The sequence below is a fragment of the Equus przewalskii genome, chromosome 13, assembly GCF_037783145.1.
Source record: "Equus przewalskii isolate Varuska chromosome 13, EquPr2, whole genome shotgun sequence".
Lineage (NCBI taxonomy): Eukaryota > Metazoa > Chordata > Mammalia > Perissodactyla > Equidae > Equus > Equus przewalskii.
In genome coordinates this window covers 8,834,499-8,859,814 of record NC_091843.1, presented here as the reverse complement: position 1 = coordinate 8,859,814, position 25,316 = coordinate 8,834,499, and the positions used below count along the sequence as shown (strand labels likewise).

Sequence of the window (25,316 nt, the reverse complement as noted above, 5' to 3'; positions counted from 1 at the left end):
GGTTATGTCATGCGCTGAGTGGGGTCTAGGTCACTCCATGGCTTGCTGTGGTCGGGAGAACAGACTTCTGGCTCCCCAGGCGTGGCAGCCCGTGCAGAGCCTCCCCTCGCGGGGTGGAGGTGCAGTCCCGCCCCAGCCCCAGGCCCTTTGGACGGCTCAGGCAAAGGCCGGGGCTCCCCGTGGGGTGCTGTGGCTGAGGGGTGGTGGGGGCTTGTGCTTTGAGCTGTGTCTCCCCAGAGCTGGGGGCCCTCCCCTGGAGCCCAGGCCCCAGCAGTAAGAGGCAGGCAGACCTGATGTCAGCCCCTCCTGCTGGCTTGCTTCTCTGAACCTCAGTTTCCTACACTGTAAAGTGGGGAGGAAAACACCCAACCTTGTGGGATGTGTGACTTCAGTGGGCTCCCATGGGAGCCAGATCCGGCACGCAGCAGGCGCTGCTCTGAAGACAGAGGCCCGGGCATGAGCCGGGAGAGGGGCAGACAGAAGTCTCCCCCTCAGACTCACTTGGGGTTGCCTGGGCCGCAGCGCTGTGGCCTCACCCCTTTCCTACAGTCTCCCATCCGTGCTCCTCTCCTAGACCCAGAGAGAAGCAGAATATGGTTGAGCTCCCACCCTCCCCCCGCCCTTGCACAGGTAGGGAAACTGAGGCTCGGAGGGGGTGTAGCTTGCTCGAGGTCACACAGCCCAGGATGGTGATGCCAGAAATGGAATCAGACCCCATGAGGCCCAGCCCCAGGCATTTTCTGCTGCACTTCACAGTGTGGGATCCCAGCACCCCTGGAGTATGCTGAGGAAGTCGAGGTCAGAGGGCACGCCATGGGGAGGCCGGTTCCGCTCCCGCTCTGCCCTTTTACGGACATCTGATTTTTTCCTGCTTTTTTTTCTTTCGGGACAACAGCTTTGTTTTGCAGTTGTTAGGAAACTTAAACAACAGTTACCGTGTTTCCCCTCCCCGGCCTCTGAGAAGAGGGTGCTAGGCCCTTTGCAGCCTCATTTTGTGTCATCCTCAGAATAAGCATTGAAGATTAGGGATGACTATCCCTATTTTACAGGTGAGGAAACTGAGGCCCAAGGTCATGGAGTTGGCCAGTGGGGCAAGGGATGCGTGTCCAGGTCTGTGCATTCCAGGCCTCACCTTTCCCTCGCACGGGCAGCCTTCTTCAGCAGTTCCTGGCGTGGGGACCTCCTGACCCCCGACACTCCCCATCTTGGGTGGGACCTGAGCTTTGTGAGCAGATGCAGAAAGCAAGTCCCAGAGCTGCTGTGACGTTCGGCCCTGGGGTCCCAGGGACCCAGCTACCAGGGCGAGTTACGGAGAGTTTGAATTAAAGGGGAGCAGGGAGGATGAAGGGCTGGTACCCCCCTATCTGGGGGCTGGTGAACATTCCCCACTCAGTGTTTACTAGGGATGGGGGAAGGCGCAGAGAAGAATGTGCCCCCACCGTGTTTCTAGAATTACTAAATTCTTGTTAGATCTTTAAATTTTATGTAAATTCTTCTTTTTTTCCTTGGAAAGGTGGGTATCATATTTTAATTAGTAGCGGTGTCAAAGGAGGGCTAGATTAATTATTGGAAATCCTGACTTCCAGATGGTTTTAATTTTCACAGCAGGGCACCAGGGTATATATTTTTAAATTTTTTTTATTAAAATCATACCTAGTGTATTTTAGGGGCACTGAGGTACACTCTTTGTGGCTCCAAGGATACTGTATTTAAGGCTATGATTTTTGTTATGGAGAAGCAAGTCCCTTGTCAATGAAATTAAAATTTTGTGGGTGAGGGAGGGGCAGGTGCTGGGAAGGAGAGGGTCAGGAGAGGGAGGTGAGGAATGAGGGGGTCACAGGCGAGGAAGGCAGCTGGTGGGGGTGGGGGAGTGGGGGATGGGGGGGCGGAGCCAGGCACAGGGATTCAAGACCAGAGAGGAGAGCTCAGAGAAGGCGCATGGCCTACCAAAGTCACACAGCACCCTGCTGGGGAGAAAATGTGAAGTGGCAGAGGGACAAGGGAGGGTCTGGACACAGCAAACCTAATCAAGGGACAGTCACCCTTTGGCCACTTGGTGTCCTTGTTCCGTTAGGGCTTTGGGGACCAACTCTGGACACCTCCATGCTGAGGGAGGCTCTGTGGGGCATGAATGGTTTAGCGTGGGGTCTCCCACCCCAGACCAGGAGGTATTGGGTCCTGACTGGGACTTCTGGGCTCCTGGGAGTTAGTCACCTTTCAACTCTGGTGGCCTTGATTGAGGCAAGTGGACTACCCTGGTCGGCCTCCCTTCCCCAGGGGCCTCCACCCTCCCCTCCCCGCACCTCCCCACTTCCAAGAAGGTGTGCGGGGAGAGGGGACACTAGCAGGGGTTCCAGATGTTTGCCCTGGAGAAAAGGGCCTCAGACCTAAATTTTGGAGGAAGTAGCTTGATGTACCCCAAGGAAGGGTGTGTGTGTTTACTTGTGTGTGTGAGAGTGAGTGCATACGTGTGTGTGTGCACGCGTGCGCCCATGTGTGCTCACGTGCCATCTGTCTGTCCCCTTTTTCCAGAGACTGCTGCTTCTCTGGGGTTATTTGTATGGCTGGCTGTCCTGCTTTGGGGAATGAAGTTGGGGGCTGGGGGAGGTGGGCCATGGGAGAAGGAGGAAGGCACACAAGGGGCAGAACTCCCCTCTGGCTGGGGTGAGCTGGGTCCCAAGTGGAGCCCAGAGAGGCTGGGTGGTGGGAAAAGGCGAGGACAGATTCCTTCTCCCTGCCTGAGGGGCGGGGTGCTCCAATGGGACCTGTCAAGGCCTCCCCCATTCCTGACTTTAAGGGAGTGGGGGGACCAGGGACGAGGTCAGAGGTCATTTCACTGAGCCTTAGGCTGCACCATTGCCCCTGGTTAAACAATGTGACTTGTTCTCCTTCTGCCTTTCGAAGCCCAGCTCCTAGTGGAGACAGACACCTTTGGTAGCCAAGTCCGGATCAAGGGCAAGGAGACGGAATTCTACCTGTGTATGAACCGGAAAGGCAAGCTCGTGGGGAAGGTGAGTGATGGTCTGGGATTCCCGGGGAACTTGGGCGGGCCCCCCCCTCCCCGCAGCTCTCGGTAGCTGGAACAGTGTGTCCAGGGCGTCAGCCCTAAATGGAAAACAGTCCCTGTGTGCATGTGTGTGTGTGTGTGTGTGTGTGTGAGATTTCCCCTGTAATCTCTTCCTTTCACCTCCACCCTCTTCTCTGTGCCTGCAGCCTGCCAGGCCGTGGAGTCCGTGGCTGTGACTTTGGGGAGCACACAGGGCTCTGATCTCTCCAGGTGGATGTGGAGCTCTGGCTTGCTCCGTAGTGGGAGAATCCTCCAGGGGCTCTGGGGCTCCCCGCCTGCATGCACCTGACGTCTGGGAGCAGGGAACCGCAGGCCAGTGGCTGGGGCGGTGGCGTTGTTTTAACAGTTGCCAAGGGTTTACAGCGCGTGCAATAGCGCCTCCGGAACCCACAGACTCGTCAGCGCTGGGCCCCACGGTTCTAGCATTTCAGGAAGAGTTTATTACTCTGGAACCGGCCAGAGAGCTGCATGTAAAATATTGGGGTGAGGGTGGGGGTGTGGGTGGGGTGGAGCTATGTGCCAGGGGTTCTGAGCCTCCACCGGTGCTGCTGCTTGGTGCCCCTTTTTCTCCTGGGTGTGCTTGTTTGTGAAGTTCGCACACTCACTTCCTTTGGGTTTTCCACTGGAAGGTGTTCCTGGCAGTAGCTCTATGGTGGACCATGCTCTGCATCCCCTTCTCTCTGCAAGAACCGTGCTCACCTCCACATCCAACTTGTATAACGGGAGGGGGGCTTCTGCTGGACAGGTGGAGGAGGGGGTGGAGGGCAGACCCAGATTCCAAGCAGGATGGCTTCTCCTGCTTGGGGCAAGGCCCTGGCTGATCATTTGCATTTATTACACCTTGTTGAGAGGAGGCAGCAAGACCCCTGTTCTTGTTTAAGCCATGGTTTTGATTTCCTGAATCCCCTGTCTCATCCCTCTTCCCTTCCCCCATACCCAAGTGGCTGGGGAGGGTGTAAGAGGCCAGGGAGCTGAGCCGGGGTATTTGCCCATTATTATTTGTTCATAATAAGGTACCAATAGCTTCCGTTAATTGAGCCCATACTTTCAGCCAGGCACCGGGCAACAATGCTCCCAAATGGCCGCGTGGGGTTGGTACGGCGACCATCCCCATTTCACAGAGGAGTAGGCTGAGCCTGGCCAGTCCCCTGCGCTTGTCCCAGATCCCACACTAGAGCTGGGCGGGATTCAAAGCCCAGCTTGGAAAGCAAAGATTCCAGCCCGCTGCCCACACCAAGTGAAGCCTCTCAAAGAGCAAAAGAATAGGAATCCGCTCGCGCAAACGGCTGCCAGGGGCGGTTCTGGTTAGCGATGCCCTCTGTCCGGGCCGGCCCGGCCTGGCCCCCGTGTCCTGGGCGCGCTTTGTTCCCCGGCCCCTCCCAGCCCGACCGGCTCTCGCGGGCGGATCGCGCTCTGTCCTCGAGCGAAGGAGGGGCGGCAGCCCACCGTGCGGCCCGCGCCCCTCCCGCCCCGTCTGCGCGGTTCCCGGCATCCTGACCCCAGGAGGGCCGTCCTGGGGTCAGAAAGCAGCCCCATCCCCTCGGGCCGCTCCCCGCCGCCCGCCGGCTGGCCGCTGAGTCACCGCTTCCACAGGAGCCGGCTCCGATTTCCTGCCCCTCGCCCTCTCTCCCGTCATTAATGCTGGGGACGGTTCAGCTGGCAGCGCAGCCGCGGCCCGCGGAGGCCCGGCCCCTCCTGCCTGCCCCCTGGCCGCGGCTCCCCCGGCGGCGGCACCGTCTGGGGCTCCTGTCTCCGGACCGGCCCGGGAGGCTGCACGGGCACCCCCAAATCCACCTGTCCCGACCTGGCCCCGGGCGGGTCCCCGCCGTCTAGCCCAGCGCCCCACACTCGCTCTGGCTCCTGCCACCGCAGGCCCTGGGGTTGCTGTTCCATCAGCGACTCCTTGGCCAGGCAGGCCCAGGTCCTGGGATTACCCCTCACAGCTGGGCTGTGTCCTCTCCTTTCCTGGCTCCTGCCTCCCTTCTGGCCTCTACCTTCCCAGGAATCGTTCCTTCAGCTGCCTCAGGCGGGGGTTCCCAGCCTCAGGCTCCTCCTCTAGGCCTTTCCCCACTGCCCACCCTCAGCTTTCTGAAGCACAGAAGGATCGGGTCCCCCCTGCCTGCCACTCCCAACCCAGCTCTGAGCCAGTCCCTGGGTCCTCACCACCTCCAGGAGGAAGGCCATACTGCCTGGGGGGAGGCTCCCCGGCCTCATGGCCCTGCCACCTGCCCTCACATTCCTTGTGCCACAGACGCATGGCACTGCCAACCTCCACTCCCTGGATGGGGCCTTCAGGCTTTTTACATGCTGTTCCCTCTGCCGGGACAGCCCTTCCTCATCCGTCTGCCCCGAGTCTTGGCTCGTCCTTCAATAGCCTCTAGCTTCCCTCACCCCTGTCAGCGCACCCACCCCGGACCCCACAGCACCTCACACCACCCTCTGTCACTCGTCTGCTAACCCCGTTGTCACTGTCTGTCTTCATGCCTACATCCCCCACTAGACTGGGAGCTCACAGAGGGCCCCTCTGGATCCGTGCCTCCGCCCTCCTCGTGCCTGCCCAGAGGGCTGCAGGGGCACCCAAGAAACAGAAATATGGTTCTTGTCTTTGGGGGATTGACTCTTAACCGATAGCCAGAATTATCCACATCACAGCCCAGAGAACCAAAGTGCGCTGGCCTCGCTGAGCCTCAGTCTCCTCTCCTGTAAAATGAGAATGACGACACTGGCACTTAGGAGGCACTTGCTTACTTGTTAAATGTGGGTCCCCTCCCTCTTTGAAGCCAGGTCACAAAGTCACTCCTTCACCGTGGGAGCCCTTGGCCTCAGCTTAGGCTCTGGCTCCCTTGGAGTGGTTCACCAGGATGGCTTTCTTGGGCGGTCTTGACCCCAGGTGCCAACCCTGCACATATCCGGCCGCAGCTGGGCACATCATTGAGCCCCAACAGAGCCTTCAAGTGCTCCAGGCCCTTGGCTGTAGCTGCTCCCTCTGCTGCATTGTACCAAAGCTCTGCCTCCGAGCGCATCTTCTCCCTTTCACCTCTCTGGACCCCACAGCCGTCCAGCCCAGGAGGCAGTACTTCCTTTCATTCCATCAATAGTTGCTGAGTGTTGAGCACTACATACTAGGCACTTTTTCCCCATCTCTAGAGATTTTACCCAGATTGACTTTTTTCTCATCTGTCCCCTCCTGTGTGATCACTGGTGGGTCCTCTTTGGGGCAACATAGGGTCCCAGGCCCTTTCAGGGCAGGGGGTACCTTGCCCACCACCACTTCCTTGTGAGGACCGCTTTGATTGTGACTGGAATGCGACTCCACATGCCTTAAGCAAAAAAGGAATTTTTTGCCTATGTAACTAAAAAATGTGTAGGGGGCTAGTCCTAGTTTCAAGTAAGGCTGTATCTAGGGGCCAAACGACATCATCAGGATTCAGTCGTCAGATCAAATAGAAGGAGTAGGATTCCAGTTTGGAAAGGCGGAAGTTGGAGGTGGCAGTGGGGGAGAGATGATCAAATTCTACTAAATCACCAAGGTTCTGGGATGGGATGTTCACTTACTCTCTAAATACTGAGGACCTGCTTGCCTGAACCAATTGAGTCAGCATTTCTGGGGGTGAGGGCAAGCGCAAGTGTCTTTACAACTCTGCGGGCCGTCGATCGGCAGGGTCCTCGAGGTAGTCCGGAGCAGAGGGAAGGGTTAAGCCCAGGTGCTGCCTGCCGGTAGCTTCTTATCCGCTGTGCGTAAGTTTGTGGTGGGGAACTTGTGACCATCATGGGTCCCGCGGCTCCTCCCAAGGGGTTCCTGAGCTCCAGGGTGTTGGGAATTTCAGCCTGAAGGTGAGCTCCACAACCGTCATAAGTAAACCCGACATGTGTGAGCACGTGTGCCAGGCCCCCTGCCAGCCCTTGCACATCCATGAGCTTGCTTCATGCGGATGGTGGCTGTGTGGCTGGAGGAGGTGAGGTGTTTGGACCAGCAGTGCCGGCTCTTGCGCACCCTTTCTCCTCGTGGACCTGTCGGGAACTGGACAGAGGAGAAGCAACTGTAGCACAAATGCAGGTTGAGAGCCCAGCTCTGCCGCTCACAGGCTCCATGACCTTGGGCAAGGCCGTCTGCCTCTTCAGACTCTGTTTTCTTCTATCAGGTGCAGTCTACCTCAGCGAGTTAAGAGGATTGAAATAATGGCTGTGGAAATGGCTGGCCCGTGGTTGGCAATCAATAAATGTGGAATGAATGAGTAGGGAGGCCAAACGGGCCAGGCAGAGAGCTCCAGCCCTCTGCTCGCTCTGTCCCCTTCTCATGACTGTCTCTGGGACATTAGTAAGGGATCCAGGAGGCAGAGTCTATTTTCTGTTAGATGAAGACCCTTTCCTGTGTCACCCCCACCATTTCTCTCCCAGCAGAACTCTCACCCATTCAACCACAAGTGCTGTGGGCACCCCTGTCTGGGGCTAAGGCCTGTGCTGAGCCATGAGAGTGACTGAGGAGTGGTCCCAACCTCCTGAAGCTCTTGGGCTAAAGAGGAGGCATGCAGATATAGAATTGCTCTGTTGGGGGGTGGGAGGAGGAATGGGTGCCAAGGGGATTCAGAAGATGGACTATGCAAGTCCCATAAAGCTTGATGCTTGAATGGAGTCTTGAAGGAAGAGGAGGAAATGCCCAGGGAGATAGGTGGCAGTCAGGGAAGGCTTCTCAGAGGAGGTGGTTGCTGAGCTGAGCCTGGAAGGATGAAAGCAGTTTTCCAGGCAGCAGCAGGTATTCTAGGATGGGGAAACAGCCTGGCGTAGCCCTTGTTCAGTTTGCTCTGACTGTTCCATCCAGACTGGCCAAGGGACCTGGATGCAGGTTGGACAGGCAGCTTTCAGAATTATCCATGGGGGACCCTGAGCCCAGAGACCACTCCCCTCGACCCACCTTGCAGACATGCCCCGGCTGCCCTCGCCAGAGTCCCTCACTGCTCACCTCCCCCACACTGTCCTCTGGGTCCCATGTGTCTCCCAGGCCCACCCTCTTCCTGCCCTGCAGCCTCCTCGAAAGATCTGGTCCTCCAGACAATGTTTTCTTACCCTGCCTGTCCCTTTCTGCAAAGTTCAGCACTTTGTCTGCAGGGCCTGAGCTTGCCCTCCGCTCAAAGGTGAACGTTCCTGGAAGCTCCAGCCCGTTTCCCACTTCAAACAAAAGGCTGGAACTTGCACCTCCGTCTCCACACACAGCCAGACCGTCCGGCTTCCAACTTGGCTGGGCACCCGTCCGGAACGAGGAGTGGGCCCGGCCTACATTTGGAGATGTTAGCTGGAAACTCAAGTGCTGCTAATTCAGCCTTCCAGCTTTGTCTTTCCCACTCTTCCACATGGAGCCGTTCGCTGTCTCAGGGAGGCGGTGCCAAGCCCTGCCCGCCCCCCCCCCCCCCCCCTTTGCCAGGTCAGATCCCAGGAGGGAGGCCAGACCCGTCCGGACCACCTGATCTTCCGAAATGATTTTGCAAGTTCATCCTGTGCACCAGGCTCATTTATGAGCGTCGTTCCTCGCAGTATCTCCATGACGCAGGGGTCTTTGTCCCCATTTGGTAAGGTGAGGAGTCTGAGGTTGAGAGAGGGGAGTTAACGAGCCTGAGGTCACACGAGGAAGTGTTAGAGTTGATTCAGCTTCTGACTGTGAATCTAGGGCTCCCTGGCCGGCAGAACAGAACGAGTCTCCTAGGGAGTTTACACGTCTGCTCGGGAGTCTGAAATCTCCCAACTGAGGGCACAAGCTTTGGAGTTTGGCCATGCTGAAGCTCTTATTTTTGGAGGCGCTCGCTCTTCACAGCCAACATTAAAATGCACCACATCCCACGTTAAGTGTAATTTATTATCCAGCGGTGGAGTTGAGCGGCAGTAGGGTAGCCGACTTCATGTCAGGTTTTGTGCACATCTCTGGAGACTCCTTTCTGTTGCAATTGCTAGAACACAATCTCAGCTGGTTTAAAGGAAGGGAGCTATTATGGGCCCACATAACAGTGAGAGAATGAGCTTCAGAGGCAGCTGGGTCCAGAGCCCAAAGGGTGCAACCAGGACTTCGTTTCTCTCATTCTCTTCCTCGTGGCTTTTCTTCCTCTGTGCTGGCTTTGCTGTCAGACGACATTTCCCCTTATGGTGATAAAATGGCTGCCTTGCTTCAGCCTTACGTGTTCCCCACATTTAAATCAACCTATGTTTTGGGGGATTGCTTATAGGAGGGCCTCAAGGAACACTCGATTGATTGGATGGCTCAGGCCACATGCCCAGCCCTGCACCAATCACTGGGAAGTGGTGTTTGGATTGGCTAGATCTGGGTCTCTTGTTCCGGTAGAGTTGAGGTGGCAGCCCCTGCCTTACAGGGTGGAGAGTGGGGAAGGGAAGGATTCCTGAATGATAATGGGAGTCTGTTACCTCATTGGCGGGTGGGGAAGGATGCAGGGGCCAATATGACACATCCACTCCACAGATCCGGGAAATGAAATTGCTGCGGCCAAAGCTTGGGGCAGGCTCTCTGTGTGCCACTGCTCCAAGCCTGGGCCACCCGCCCGTGCCCTCTCCAGAGAGCTCTGCCACTCGCTCCCGCCCTCTCCCTTCTCACCGCCTCCTTCTCTCTCCCCCTGTAGCCTGATGGCACCAGCAAGGAGTGTGTGTTCATTGAGAAGGTCCTGGAAAACAACTACACAGCCCTGATGTCGGCCAAGTACTCCGGCTGGTACGTGGGCTTCACCAAGAAGGGGCGGCCACGGAAGGGCCCCAAGACCCGGGAGAACCAGCAGGACGTGCACTTCATGAAGCGCTACCCCAAGGGGCAGACGGAGCTGCAGAAGCCCTTCAAATACACCACGGTGACCAAGAGGTCCCGGCGGATCCGCCCCACACACCCCGGCTAGGCCGACCACGCCCCCAGGCCCCCCGGCTGCGCCCACACTCACAGAGAACTGCATCAGAGGAATATTTTTACATGAAAAATAAGGAAGAAGCTCTATTTTTGTACATTGTGTTTAAAAGAAGACAAAAACTGAACCAAAACCCTTGGGGGAGGGGGAGCGATAAGGATTTTATTGACTTGAAACCCCCGACGACAAAAGACTCACGCAAAGGGCCTGTTGTCAACGCACAGGTGCTTGTCTCTCTAGGAACAGACAACTCAAAACTCGTCCCCAGAGGAGGACTTGAATGAGGAAAACGACACTCTGAGAAACCAAAGTCCTTTTTCCCAAAGGTTCTGAAAGCATAAAAGAAAAAAGCGAAAAAATAAGCAAAAAAAAAAAAGAAAAATAAGAGAAAGTAGTACCCGCCCCCTCCCCCCCCCAAACAAACTCCCCCTCCTCCCCAAGCCCCTATCCCTGCCCCAAACTCCAACAAAAATCGCTCTCTGGTTTGCAGTCATTTATTTATTGTCCGCTGCAAGCTGCCCCGAGACCCCGTGCAGGCAGGGCTGCCCCTCGGAGTTCTCGGCGCCTCAGCTTCCGACGACAGACGGCCTCGTCCAATCACGGTGACCCTGCATTGCTCGCGGTTCTGGAGGATGCTGCTACCCACCTTCCGTGACTCCCGTGACCTGGTACACCAATGATAAGGGAATATTTTAAAACCAGCTATATTATATATATTATATATATATAAGCTATTTATTTCACCTCTCTGTATATTGCAGTTTCATGAACCAAGTATTACTGCCTCAACAATTAAAAACAATCGACAAATTATTTAAAAAACCGTGAGGGAGTGGTGGCTGGGGGCGGGGCGGCCCCTGTGTGTGTTTCCTTCTTCCGGTCTGTGGTCTTTGCACCGAGGAGGGGGGCGGGGGCTTGCTCATTCATTCTTTCACTGGTTCATTCAACTGGCTATGCTGCCAGCACGTGCTAGGCCCTGAGAAAGCAGCCGAAAGGAAGCAGATGGAGACCTTGATTGGATGGCTGATTCAGTCATACTGTTCGCATATGTCCACTCGCACCTCCTATGTGCCAAGGGGTTGTTCTAGGCACTGGGAATTTATCAGAGAACGCACACAATCCCAGCCCGTGGCGAACTTCACGTGCAGTAACCCACTAATTTATTGCTTCATTCGTTGATTGACTGATAGCGTCCCTTATTCAACATATGCTTATTAAGCGCTTACTAAGTGCCAGGCACTCCTTTGGGGACTGGAGTTCCTCAAAGAAACAGACCAAAAGTCATGCCACGCAGAGCTTGCCATCCCAGGATTATTGCTGGAGTCGTTTGTGGGGTCCACATCTGGGTTTTGAGGCTCCAGCTGGTGGTGGAGGACTCAGAGGCCCGGGTCGGGTGGGGACCTGGTGTTTCTCTCCTCAGACTCAGCGGCTGGAGAGTGAGGAGTGTGTCAACTCATTGACTTCCAGGGGCCCTTTCTTCTAGGTCCTCTTTCCCAGGGCCTGCCCAGGATATGGGGAGAAGCTGGGTTAGGCATGGCATGGAATGCAGATTGGGCAGGAGGTTGACGGAGGAGGAAGGTGCCTCCTCTGGGGTCCTGCAGCTGTCACCCGCCTCCCTTGAAAGTGTCTCCTGCTGAAACTGGCCAGGAGAGGTCCCCACTGAGGCCCTACGGAGCGGAGGGGCCGGGTGGGCGGGGGGGTGGGTAGGAGCATCTTCTCTGCAGAGTGCTCCTGGCTGGACAGGGGGCTGGACTTCCGAGCTGCGTGCTCCCTCTGCGCCCCGCCTCAGAGCTCTGGCCAAGCACAGCTCTTGGTTCTGTCCTTCCTGCCTGCGTTCTGGGGGCCTCTCTCTTCATCCCTGGGCCCTGTCCCGTGTGTCTGTGCTTGCCCTCCCACCTGGCACAGCACATCTCCTTAGGGCTTTGTGAAACCCTTTCAGTGCACAATCTCACTGTGACCTCAGGACAACTTAGGAGGAAGGTGCCATTATTATCCCCATTTAATCGATGAGGAGACTGAGGCTCAGAAACATTTAGCTGCTTCCCCAAGATCCCAGAATAAGAAAGTGCTGGGCTGGTATCCAAACCCTAGACTCCCCAGGGTTGCGGTAGCTGCCCCTTGGTGAGTACCTACTGTGTTCCAGACCCCCTGCCAGCTGCTTCCCGTTCACCGCCTGGGCATCCACCAGACATCCCGGTGTGGGACATGGTACTTCTAACTGCTGCATTGGACAGATGAGCGGACGGAGGCTCAGAGAGGTCCTCAAAGTGTCCAAGGCCTCCGTGAGCAGGGAACTGAGCCTGAGACCCTGGGGATGGTTAATTGCGATAGTTAATTGTGGTGGTTGTCATTTATTGAGCACCCATTATGTGTCAGTTCCTTTCACACTCTCTTTAATTTAAACAATAACTCTATGAGATGGATGTGCACTACCTTTTGCACTAGAAGTTTCAGAGAAGTGAAATGCTGCCCAAAGCAATCCAAGCTAGAAAACCGTGGAGACAGAATTCCATCAATCATTCATTCATTCATCCAGTAAGTATGTGTTGAGTTTACTTTGTGCCAGATGCTGTTCCAGGGGCTGGAGAGGCAGCAGTGGACTCAGCAGAGCCCCTACCCTCACGGAGGCTACATCCCACTGAAGAAGGTCAGCAATAGACCAAAGGGATATAAAATGTGTCAAATAGTGGCAAATCATAAGGAAAAATCAAGGTGAGGGGATAAAGGGTGGCGGGGCTAGATAGGGTGGCCAGGGAAGGCCTCTGGAGGGGAGACCTATGCAGACACCGAGGGGATGGACATTCCAGGCAGAGGGAACAGAGAGAGCAAGGCGCGGAGGCCTGTCATGAAATAAGGAGGGACCAGTGGGGCTGGAGCAGAGTGGATGGGGGAGGAGGGGGCAGTTTTGGAGGGGGCCCGGACTTGAGATTTTTCTCACTTTTATTCTGAGTGAGAGGGAGAGCCACACGTGATGTGCCTTACACTTTAAAGGGTTGCTTGGGCTACTGTGTGGAGAAGGACGAGCGATGCCAACCTGGGGCTGCCTGACGCCACCCCGGGCTCTCAGCACAACCCTGGGCTGCCTCCTGCTGCTGGCTCCCCGCCCCCTCATGGGCTGCTGGCACCTGCCACGCCAGGCGCCGGGCCTTTGCCTCGTCCCAGGGAGCAACGGGACCAGTGCTTTGTCCTTTTCCTGCCCCTCTAGAGACCCCCCGACTTTGGAAGATGTGGGCCCAGCTTCTGTTTACTCTAGACATTTCTGCAGCTATGAGAAATATGTTAATGATAAGCACCGTGGACTGGCGGGAAGACTTCCCAGCCCTGATGATGTCTTCTTAGGATGCTTGCTGGAAGAGGAGCTGAGTGTTTCCTCAGTCCAGCTGAGTCAGGGACCCTCTCAGAGCACCTACTGAGTACCAAGCACCATCTTACTGAATCCACCCAGCCAGCGTTTGGGGTGGGCATTTTGGGGCTCACTTTATAGAGCAAGTTCAGATGGGTAGAGTCACCTGCCTGAGGTCACACAGCTAGTAAATAGAAGAGCTGGGATTCGAGCGCAGTTCTGTCTGTCTCTAGAGCTGTGACTCTGCCCAGGCTTGGATGCTTGGAGCCCTTGGCATCGGTACAGGGTTTCAGACCCCCCTCGCCCGTTCCCCTTATCCTGCCCTGTGTCCATCCTCTCCCAACCCGCCAGAGGGAGGAGATGGATACAGACCACGTTCCCAGGTGCCTGATGATGTCTGCACCTTCCCCAGGATGTCAATGTCACAGAGGGCACAGGGACCTGGGACCCAAGGCACCTCAGTTTGACTTCAGCTTGGCCACTTTCCCAGCTGTGTGACCTTGGGCACATCGTATCTTTTCTGAGTAGTATCCCTCATTAATCCAATTGTTTTTACCTCATGAGGCCAACATAGTGGTTGAAAGAGATGGCAGAGGCCAGCCCCATGGCCTAGTGGTTAAGTTTGGCGCGTTCTGCTTGGGTGGCCCAGGTTCGGTTCCCGGGTGCGGACCTATGCCACTCTGTCAGTGGCCATGCTGTGGCAGCAGCTCAAATGCAAGAAGAGGAAGATTGGCAACAGATTTAGCTCAGGATGAATCTTCCTCAGCAAAATAAAAAATAAATAAATAAATAAATAAAGAGATGGCAGAGCAAATAATTGGAGATTATTCCTGCCCAGTAAGACCTGGAAGGCAGCCATGCAGGGGTTCTCTCTCCATCTCCCTTCAACCTTGTCACTTTAGAGAGGAAGCAACCACTACCCAGATAGGGGAGGTGAATTGCTCCAGGGCACCCATGGTGTTAATGACAGAGCCCACTAGATGACCAGTGGATGGTGATAATAAACACATGGGGTGTGGCAGAGGAGGTGAGTCAGGGCTGTGCCAGGGAGTTCAAGGGTTGGGGGCTCCTTCAGTGGCCAGCCAGGTCCCTCTTAGCTTCCTTCTCAAATTTGTATCTCTGAACCAAAAAGGCGAGGGCAAGGAGCAGAGGGCTGAGGTCTCTCGGCCCTGGGCCTCATCCCCTGTCCCTCACACCCATGTGGTACCATGTAACTGAGTGACAGAAGTGAGTAAAGACGGAGCCTTGCTAGCATTTCCAGGGGCCAGCAGGCAGGAACAGTGGGGTCAGCCACCGCATCAGGGAGAGAAGGGGGTTTGGGATCGAGGGTGCTCCCTCTACCTGCCTGCCCCAGCCTTGGGCATTGTTTGGATTCAGTTTCCTGCCTCTGTGGCCACCTCCCCCCACCCCCACCACTGGAGAAGGAGAGAGAAGAGACATCTGTCAGGCACCTGCTCTGGATCAACGCTTACGATCCCAGGATTGTGCCCACGCCCGGCTCAGGATGGGTCCTGTGCAGAGTGAGCTCTTGGAACCTTACTATTACTATGATCGCATTTTATTGGCACAAGAAACTGGCAAGATAGGTGTTAGGAGGCCCATTTTGTAGATGGGGAAACTGAGGCCCATAGAAGAAGGTGATTGGCCCCCAGTCCCATGGTGGATAGTAACAGAGCCAGATTTGAAGCCAGGCCTCTCTGTTCCCACTTTCCACTCCCCCATCATTCCTCTTCATCCTTGCTTTAGTTGGAGGTGGAGAGGGGCATAAAGCACCAAAACTTGGGGCAAGAGAAGTCAAGTGCCCCTACTGGGTGAGTGAGGAGGACCTGACAACCAGGAGAGGCTGTGTCCGGGGCTGTTCCTGCCCACCAGGTGAACCTGGGGTCGGGGAGGAGAGCCCAGGCTGAGTGCAGGAAGTGATGGAGATGCCCTCCCGGGTGCCTGCCCAGCTGGAGCCTAACAAGGCCAGGCTGGGATGCCCGGGGCTTGAAAGCCCCATAAACAGGCAGAGCCCTCCCTCTGCAGCCAGCCGGGACCGGGCCTTTCAAAGAAACAATAGTGAATTAGGTGCTAAAGATGTGAAGGCTGCTCCCCAACCATGCAATTAGGTAGCGGGTCTGCTACAAACATTAGGCGTGGAGTTGGGGACCAGATGGTGGCAAGGCTCACCCTTGGTTGTCCCGTCCCGGAACTGCTTGGCCCCCTGGCTGAGGTTTCCAGCTCTGGCACAGAGGGAAGGCGGCAGGTAGCCCCGGTGTGTGGCCCCCTGCAGAGCAGGCCAGTAATTAATCAGGCATTCCTCCCCTCCCTCGGGTAGCTTCGTGGACCCAATTAGCACTTGCTAGAATTTCTGCCCAGCTCTTCTGCTTGCAGAAGGAGCAACTCTTTCAACGTTCCAGCCTCCCAGGCTGACCACTCTGTGGCTGCAGGCCCCGCGTGAGCCCTCTGGGGCGGGTCAGAGGTGCTGGCTGATTTTAAAAAATCGTCACAGACTGAAAGGTCATTCGCCCACCCCCCATGAGGCTGATTGTCATCTATTGAGCACCAGGCTAGTGTGGGCGTTTTACCCAAATCTCTTTTGTAATTCTTACCACAATCCTCTGAGACAGTTATTTTTATCTGCTTCCTACCAATGGGAAAACTGAGGCTCAGAGAAGGGGGGTCACTTGTTCAAGGTCATCTGTCTGATTCCCCAAATTTTGCCCATGACTCTTACACCATAAAGCAGCCCTCCAGGGAACTGATGTTACCCTGTTTTACACAAGGACAGAGGAGCAGAGAGGTGAAGTGACATGCTCAAAGTCACACAGTGATGAAGTAGTGAAGCCAGTATTTGAAAGTAGGTCTATTGGGTTCTAGAATCTTACCTCTCTGCTCCTCCTGACTCTCCACTATTGTCCCTGTGTTATTCTGCATTCTTTTGGATAAAAGTGGCAGAAGCACATGAAAACTGACTTAAGCCAATAAGAAAACTTATTGGCTTGTGTTACAGAAAAGTGCACAGGTATCCAGCTTCAGGCAAAGCTGGATCCAGGTGCTTAGTCTCCTCTCCCTGCTTTCTGCTCTGTTGGTTTCATCCTCAGAAAGGTTTTCCCATGTAGTTCCAGGCTTACTTCCTACTGGCTTAATAATATTAGAGGAAAGAGACTATATCTTTCCCAGATGCTCCAATAAAAGTCCCAGGGCTGGGGCGGCCCCCGTGGCTGAGTGGTTGAGTTTGTGCGCCCCGCTTCGGCGGCCCAGGGTTTTGCGGGTTTGGATCCTGGGCACGGACATGGCACTGCTCATCAAGCCATGCTGAGGTGGCATCCCACATAGGACACCTAGAAGGACCCACAAGTAAAAATATACAACTATGTGCCAGGGGGCTTTGGGGAGAAAAAGGAAAAAATAAAATCTTAAAAAGAAAAAAGTCCCAGGGCTGACTCTGTTTGGATCAATCCTCTCTCTTACATACTTTGAACTAATCAGGGAGACAGTGGCCAGACCTTACTAGGTCTTGGGCCAATCCCTGGAGCTGGAGTCGGGGAGGCACGGGCCAGCCCCCCAACCATATGGTCTGAAAGTGGGGGAGGGGTGGTTTCTCAAAGGAATATGGAAGAATATGGAAGTGTTACTACCAGAAGAAAGGGACAAAAGCAAGAAAAGTCTATTTCAGTGGCTCTCCACTTGGGCGTGCGTCAGAGTCCCCAAGAGGTCTTGTTAACACACAGATTCAGGGCCTCACCCCAACAGTTCTGCTGCAACAGGCTTGGGGTGGGCCCAAGACTTTGCAAGTTCCGGGTGGATACTTAAGCTGCTGGTCTGGCGGCTGTACTTAGAGAACCGCTGGTCTGCACCTTCCTCTGACCCTCATTCTCCCCACCCTCATCTTATCCTATTGCCATGAGGGATGTGTTCCAATCCAGGGCCTTCAGAATTGGGACATGAACGCCTCGGGCTCTGCGAGGGCTTTCCACGAGCTCCAGGGTACAGTAAATCTTGTGGGAGTCAGTGCGCAGACCCTCAGCCTTCCCCAGTGCTCTTTCCTAAACTGTGCTGGAGAATGCCCCTGTGCCAGCCGGCTCCCCTCCCCACCACCCTTTCCACAGAGCCCTTCTCCGCTTTGCCACGGAAGGGTACACCTCTCATCCTCCCTGCTTCTCAATGCAGGCGGTGTCCGGGGTGTAGACAACTCCGGATCGCGGAACGAGGGATGGTATCAGTGCGGGGCGCTCACTTCAATCATGGTGCTATGAATCTGAAATAAGAACTTGTGCTTCCCCCTGTCTTGTGTTGATCTATTCCAGAAGGGCAACATGTGGATCCTGTTTTGGTCCAGGTTGGGTTATTCTGAACTCAGATAGATTGTACATTGGGATGGTGGGAGTATGGACAATTTTTAATTACCTTGTCTCTTTTATTCCCCAGATGTGTCCTAGAATGCATTTACTACTAAGGGAGGGTTTTGTAAAAGCAAAAGGAATGTCAATGGAGGGAGTCATTTATTTTTATTTTATAGGTTATTTTACTTAGGGGACATGAACTCATGGCTAAGTTCCATGCATTATCTATCCATCTATCTATCTATCCATCTCTCTCTCTCTCTCTCTCTATCTATCTATCTGTCTGTCTGTGTATCTATCTACCTACCTACCAAACCATCTTAGTATGACAATGTTCAGGATTTGGAAAAGGCATCCTGGGCAATGCCGATCTGGGTGAAGTGCGTCCCATTGTGCTGTCACCATTCTCAGCGAAGAAAAGGCCTGGTGAGTTTCTCCTCCACGCCTTCCTTGGTCCAGTCTCTGTGGAGTCTTTTGCCCCGTTTTCAGGAGGAGGAGGTGAAATGTTCCAGACTTGTTCCTACAGCCATCTTCCAGTAAATCATCTTGCATCAGATGGAAGTTAGTGTCTTATATTTTCTTGAACATTTATTCAGACTTATAGGGGAAATATTTTCATTGAACTTTTGCAAGAAGATTACTGGCTACTATAAATCTGCATTCATTTTTCACTTGGGTGTAAATCTCTTATTTGCTGTCACTCGTCACTGCTCATTTATTTCTTCTCAGTGTGCATTTGTTAGGTTTAGATGAACTTAATTGTGTGTCATATGGATTCTACTGAAATGACATAATTAAAAAATTATTTAAAGGGACTCATGAACAAGAAAAGTGTGAAGACCCCTTCTAGTCCAATCCTTGCGTCTGTAGGCTCTGCACCGCGCCCCCCGCCAAAATGTCCAGAGACATTCCCCTCGGCACTGGCCGCTTGCCTGCCTTCTGCAGCTGGGAGCACAGCGGTACCTCAACACAGTCCCTTGGCGGTACCCCAGGAGGTAGCCCTGGGGCGGCTCAGAGGTCAATGCTGTGGACAGGTGGACTATGAAGCAACTGGAGAAGCGTATAGACAGAGGCCCAAAAGCTTTGGATGCACAGAGGACACCGGGATTAACTGGGAATGGAACGAGGGGTCAGGAGACTCTGGAACGCTGACTGGAGGTTTAACTGCAAAGAGAAAGCAGGGAAGGGCAGCCCAGGCAGAAGGAACAGCAAGTGCAAAGGCAGAGAGGAGCAAAAAGATATGAAAAGTTAAAGAAACACAGCGTGACAGGAAGCGCAAGATGCAGTGATGGGAGACAAAGCTGGGAGGAGAGATAGGTGAGACCATCAAAGCTGTGGCTTTCGGAGTCCCCCATTTTCGCACAGCACTCTTGCACTGTGCACGCACATCCTGGTTCACGTGCACCCTGCTCTGCACATGTGTGACCCATCAGTCACGCTGCGATGCTACAGCCAAGTGCACACACCAGCACTGTGACAGCACAAGGCCACCCCCACCCCTTCCTGCTTGCAACATTTTCTGAGTGTCTTCGCTATACTGGGTTCCTCGGAGAAAAAGCGATGAATCTGGCACAGCCTCTGCCCCCACGGCTCTTATTGAGGAGACAGACAGTTAACAATGACCACACACTGTGACAAGTGACACAATAGGCAAGGAGAGTACAAAGCGGGAGTCAGAGAGGCGTCCTAGGGGAAGAGTTGAAGCTGAGACCTGAAAGGATGAGGAAGCCTTGGCAGGAACAGAAGGGGGTGGGAGGGTGAAGCATTTTTAGTAGAAGCAGCAGCGTGTGCAAAGAGCTGGCTAAGTGAGCACAGCCTCCGGAAGGATGCTGAGAAAGGGCCGGGGGGCATTGTGGGTTTCAGTGTAGGAGTGGCAACTCGGTTGGCAAAAATGGGGGAGGGGATGTTACTAAGGGACTCACCTGGGGTTTCTGTTTTGTTGGGGAAGCTGGGGGCCTGGGCTGATGGACATCGATGCTGGTGGTGGGTACCAAACCTCCCTCAAGCCCTCTGGGAGCTGCCTTAGAGGCAGGTGTGGTTGCAGTCCTCATGGGCTTTCACCTCAAGGTTTCAGCAACCACCGAAGATCAGGGACTGCCTCAGCGGTTCCCAACCAGGGGGATTTTGTCCCCCAGGGGCACTTGGCAGCATGTGAAGACAATTCCAGTAGTACAACTGGGGGGCTCCTCCTGGCATCTAGTGGGTAGGGTCCAGGGATGCTGCTAAACATCCTACAATGTACAGCACAGGCCCCGCAACGAAGAATTATCTGGTCCAACACGTCAATTGTGCTGAGGTTCGAAAACTTTGGCCTCAATCCATTCTTTCAGGAGACGGCAAAATGGCGATTTTCTAATTCTATCATATCTTCTGACCAGTGAGGACTCTTTTCGGTGGCTCTTGTGTCCTTTTGTCATTGCCGTAATGTTCTGATGGCTTCTTTGCTTCCTTTCTTTGTGACAAGATGTCCCCGGTTCATCTTGGACATTTCCCATCCCACCCTGGGGTCAGCTCTTTCTCCCAGGGCCCCGGTTCACCTCAGTGGAGAACGTCAGGGCTTTTCAAGGGTCCCGAGATGTGATCCCTACAAAGCTCTTTGCACAGAGCCTGGGATGTAGTGAGCACTCATGGAATGCAGTGGTTATTTTAAGGATAGAAATCAGCTCCTCCAAGTTGCTCTCCCCAGCCTCCAGTGCATTCCCACACTTGCTTTCGCACCTCCAGACCCTCTGGGGTGGAGCCTGAGGGTAACGAGGGTGCAGCTTAGCCAGGGAGGGTTGCAAATAGCTGCTTTGTTGGGCAGAGGGACCTGCCAGCCAAGAGAGCACTTCCATTGGAAGCCAGGGTAAGCCGACAGAAGAGGGAGCAATTAGCTAATTCAGGAGTCAAGGCCTTGCTTTTGTTTTCACTGTCAATTTTAATCCTGCAATAACCTTTGACCTAAGCCTGGGGGCAATTAGTGCCAGCTAGCGGAGCGGTGGTGGGTTTGAACTTCTGCCTCCCTCCCCAGGCTGAGTCCATACCTTTGTCTGCTGTTACACTGTAATTGAGGTAAAAGGGTTTATTTAAGCTAACGAATGATTATTTCCCACAATAGAACCTCCGTCTCAGTTAGTGAATTGGCTCCTCCAGGCATCCTATGTTTTGTCTGCAACCAAAGCCTGTATTTTATTGACTGCTTCGTCCTCTTCTCTCCTTCCTTCTTGCTTCTTTCTCCCTCCTCCTCTCCCTCCCCTTTGCCCTCACAATTCAATTCAGTCAATTCAATGTAACCAGCATTCACACGGCACCTTAGATCCCAGTGCAATTTTGGCCCACCCTGGAAGGATCACACAGCCTCGTGACAAAGACAGACTCATAAACAGATAAGTTATAAATTACACTGTGGTGTGATAAGAGCAAAGTAAATCAACAAGTCTAGACAAAGGAGATAGATGGTGTGGAGTGGTCTTTGTGCGGAAAAGTCTAGAAGGGGAGACAAGACTGGAGACATTTGAAGCATTAGACATGAGGCTTCCCTGGACCAGAGAGGGATTTTATCCAAGTGGCCTGAAGGGTAGTTATTTAAGTGACTATGGCAGACTTCTCACTACAGAACGTGGGTCAGCTTCAGGTTCCTTGCTCCCCTATGAGGCAATGGACTTCAGAGAAGCCTGCCCCAATCTCATCTTCAGGGGGTGAGTCTTGATGGATCAGAGCCAATCATGCAAATTGCATTCCCCTTGCCAGCAACAGGCTTAAGACAGGGGCATATGACTCTATTCTGGCCAATGAGCTGTGAGGGGAAGTCTGTTGGCAGGGCACGGGGGAGTGTTGGTGGTGAGGCATGATTCTATGGAAGTTTCTTAACTCTTAAAAACAGACACAAGGAAGTCGTGATCCCTTTTCTGAGTCTGGATTTTGGTGAGGATGTGATGGCTGGAGCTGGTGTAATCATCTTGCAACCATGAAGAGAACTAGCTGCTATACTGAGGATGGCAGAGCAAAGAGATGGAAGGAACCTGGGTCCTTGATGTCATTGTTCAGCTGCTGAAATAAGCCATGTGGGGCCTTCCCACCTGGAGACTTCTCATGGTCTGAGATAACAAAATTTTCTCGTATTTAAATCTCTTTCAGTTGGGTTTTCTGCTACGTGTTGCTGAAAGCTTCCCGGCTGATACAGAAGAGGAGGTAGAATCTGAAGAATAAGTCATAAGAAAGGAGAGAGCGTTTCAGGAAGGGGTACAGCCCAGACACAGGAGCCGAGGAAACAGGGAGTGTGCATGGAGTGGGGAGGCCTGTAAGTGCACGGAAGGCCTATTCTGAGGGGTGAGGCCAGTCAGGGTTCAGCCAGGTCAGGCAGCGCCCCTTTGCGCTCTCTTTCTGCCTCCGTCTGTCCCTCCACTCCTCTTGATGGGCTCCCCTTCTTCAGTCAGTCTCCTCTCCTCCCCTCCCAAGAGAGGGAGATGCGGGTAGCAGCAATCTTAGCCTAGACCTAGAATGCCTGTTGCCCAGTCGCTCTATGCAGGCCTCACACTGGGCTGAAATGGACGAGACATAGTCCCCCCGAACAGAGCTCCAGTCCAGTGACAGAGACGAAAACATGAACCTCTGTTCCTCAGCATGCCGTCAGTTCCAGGTGAGGGGGTTTGGACTCACGGACTAGCATTTGTTTCTTATCTTACCAGTTACAAGTTTATTTTGATGATCAATTTCCTCATATGGCAGAAATATAAATTTTCCTTTTAAATGCATGTTAGCAAATTAAAAAAAGTTAATTTAAGGAAAACTAGTTGGTAATGTTACAGGTGGTCTGTAGATATGGTAAAATCTGTGTAATGAGAATAAAATAAATGTGCGCAAATGTGCATGTGTGTGTGCGTGTGTGTTAGTATGTTTATCTGCTCAATCTTTTTTTTCAGTAGAATGAGAACAGACTTCTGATCTTTTAGGAACTGCTGTTTCTGCATTTTATGTGGTTTCAGTGGGAGACGCCATGTATACTACGACCTTCCCGATTTCCGCCATATTGAATTGGCCCAGATTTTCACTCAGGAGTTTTCAAACCATGAAAAGCTTCTCTCTAGTGGCAGAAGCTATGAGACATGAGGGCTGGGAGCTGTTGGCCTGTTCCGTCATCCACCAAGGATGCTGACCTTGAGCGAGGGAGGCAAGCAGAGAGAAGGAGAAATAAGAGATACAATCTATTCTCATGATTCCTGGTATCGTGTTCTATGAAGTCACCACAAATTGAATTTGGGGATAGGGACCACTGCTCCTAGGGGAAACACACGGCTAGGTCCCTGTGAGCCTCTGTCGCAACATTTTTACCAACCGATCAATATACAACCTTGTTTAATCTGTGTTTTTATTTAAAGACACCTTATTTAATATACATTGTTGATTCATTAACGTTAAACTCACAGCCGGCAGCACTGTAACTCAAGCTTGGCTGCCATATGCATTTTCCCCGCAGGCACATCACAGCTTTCTCACACTTATGAACACTAGACGGCCCTTCAGCACGGTGCTTGGGGACCATTTTCAACAGTGAAATTGCCAAAGAAAGCAGGAAAATGAGAAAAATGTGGCATTAAATAGACTACAAAGGACGCTTGTTTACAATATGAGAGCTGAGACAAGAAAGCGGAGTGTCGCATTGTTCAAACTTAGCCGGGCCAGTGTGTGCTGGAAGACTAAAATTTTTTGCCACTCTGAGCGCGTCCTTGAATGACCATCAAAATGCCACAAGTATTGATTTGGGGGTTGGAAATAAATTTCAGCAAGTAGGCAACTTCACAAATATAGAGTCCGTGAAAAATGAGAATCAACTGTAAGATAGATGGATAGATGGATATAGAGAGACAGAGAGAGAGAGAGCGAGTGGGGGTGAGCTTGCTCAGCTCTGCTCACTGGCTCCAGCCACTTCCCTGCCCTTCTTTTGGTTTGAATATTCAATTTTTGGCTGATTATATGAGGTATTTCAAGGTCCTTTCTACATCCCACCCTCTTTTGTTTTACCCTAAGCTGATTCAATAGGAGTTCTGTTGCTTGCAACCAAAAGAGTTCTGACTTACTATATAAAGTTCTTGGCACATAGTAGGTCCTCAGTGAATGTGAGTCCCTTCCTTCCTTCATTAAAAGCAAGGTTGGCTAAAGGTAACCAATGAATATACGTCAGAGGGAGAGGCAGCGATGAGCAGCAGCTTCATCATGAGAAGAAAAAAACGAGGAACAATTTATTTCCAGCTCTTCTCTTCACCCTTAGCAGCAGCAGTCACTTCTTGCCATGTTCCAGTACAGATGGAAAAGTCACTGAATTACAAACCCAGTTGCAAGCTATTTTTGGTGGAGTTGTGGTGTGTGTATGTGTGTATGTGTGTGTGTGTGTGTGTGTGTGTGTAATGTACGCATTGGGATTCTTGGCCACAGCCTCTGTTTGTATCAGCTGTCAGCAAATCAGAGGCGCCATACACGTTTGTCATAATTCATTACATTAATTAACCACGTTTGAGAACTGGGCTCAGGCCAGAGGGGACACGGGGGAGGGAAGCCTCCACATTGTTGTGTCTGAAGCTCCTGGGTCAGAATTTCCACGGTTTGATGGGCTGCCATCGCCTGCACATGTGTCCCCTGACACGCGGACCTTGATGAAATCATCCTGTTTACATCTTTGAATATTCTCTGCAGATGATGCCCGTGGCGGGAAGCCAGCGGCAGAGAGCATCCCAGAACTTGGCTCTGGAGGCCCATCTCTGTACCCAAAAGAGTTTGGAATTACCCTGACGTTTGATACCAAACTGGGCATCCTTCTCCAGCCCATCCCTCTCTGGCCAGTTCCCTGGGCAGGCTGCCTGGCCTAGGCCTTCTGCCGGACAAATGGCGCCGGCTATACCACCTCCACTCAAGACCCGGTGTGTGAAGCCATCCTCTCTCCACATCCCCCATTTCAGTGGATGGTGCCATGGCCCACTCAGCTGCCAGGCTCGGAAACTGCAAGTAATTCTTGACTCTGTTGCCACATCCGATCTGCCTCCGTATCCTGTTGATTCCTCTTTATTACCATTTCTCGGGTCCTTGCGCTTCTTCAGCTCTACTTCACCACTGCTGCTTCTGGGCCTCCACCACCTCTCACCTGGACACAGCAACAGCCTCATCTCTGGCCTCTTTTTGTCCTGTCTCTCCCTTCCATCTTTCCTGCGGGCTGCAGCCAGAGGGATTTTTCTGAAACGCAAATAGAAGCACGTCACTCTCCTGTTGAATTCCTCCATGCTTTCCCATTGACCTTGGGACTCTTTACAGGGGCTTCCAAGGCCCTTCCTGACCTGGTCCTGCCAATCATTGATCCCTGTCCATTTCCAAACCTCATTCTCCATCGTCCCTATCAGTTCTTCCAATACATTTCTTTTACCTAAGTTAGTTTCTATTGTACTCAACGAAAGACTCCAACTCTTAAATCATCAAAGTTTATATTTGTTCTACATGTCGGATTAAAGGCAAATTTTTAAATTTTTCTCAACAAAAACCTCCTACCTTCTTACTATGTGCTCAGTAATGGGGACCCAATTGGTGTTTAGTCACTGGGTCTTTGGTGCTTAGAAAGTAGGTCCTTGGTGACATCATTTAAGCTACTGGATCAAACCTTACCTGAAGCCAGTAACAAAAATTTTCCAGTGACTTGAGTCAACAGATTCTCCTTGTGTTTGAAT

The 25,316-nt window shown here is 53.1% G+C and overlaps 1 protein-coding gene across 1 annotated transcript in view; it reads left to right on the top strand.

Moving 5' to 3' along the window:
* The window catches only part of FGF18 (fibroblast growth factor 18), a 33,427-nt gene extending 22,639 nt beyond the window's left edge, over positions 1 to 10,788 (top strand). The window contains exons 4-5 of the mRNA XM_070569047.1: positions 2,905 to 3,011; positions 9,688 to 10,788. Coding sequence (XP_070425148.1) covers positions 2,905 to 3,011; positions 9,688 to 9,954 — 374 coding nt within the window. The 3' untranslated portion in view covers positions 9,955 to 10,788. The remainder of the gene's footprint in view (positions 1 to 2,904; positions 3,012 to 9,687) is intronic.
* Positions 10,789 to 25,316: the final 14,528 nt, after the last annotated feature.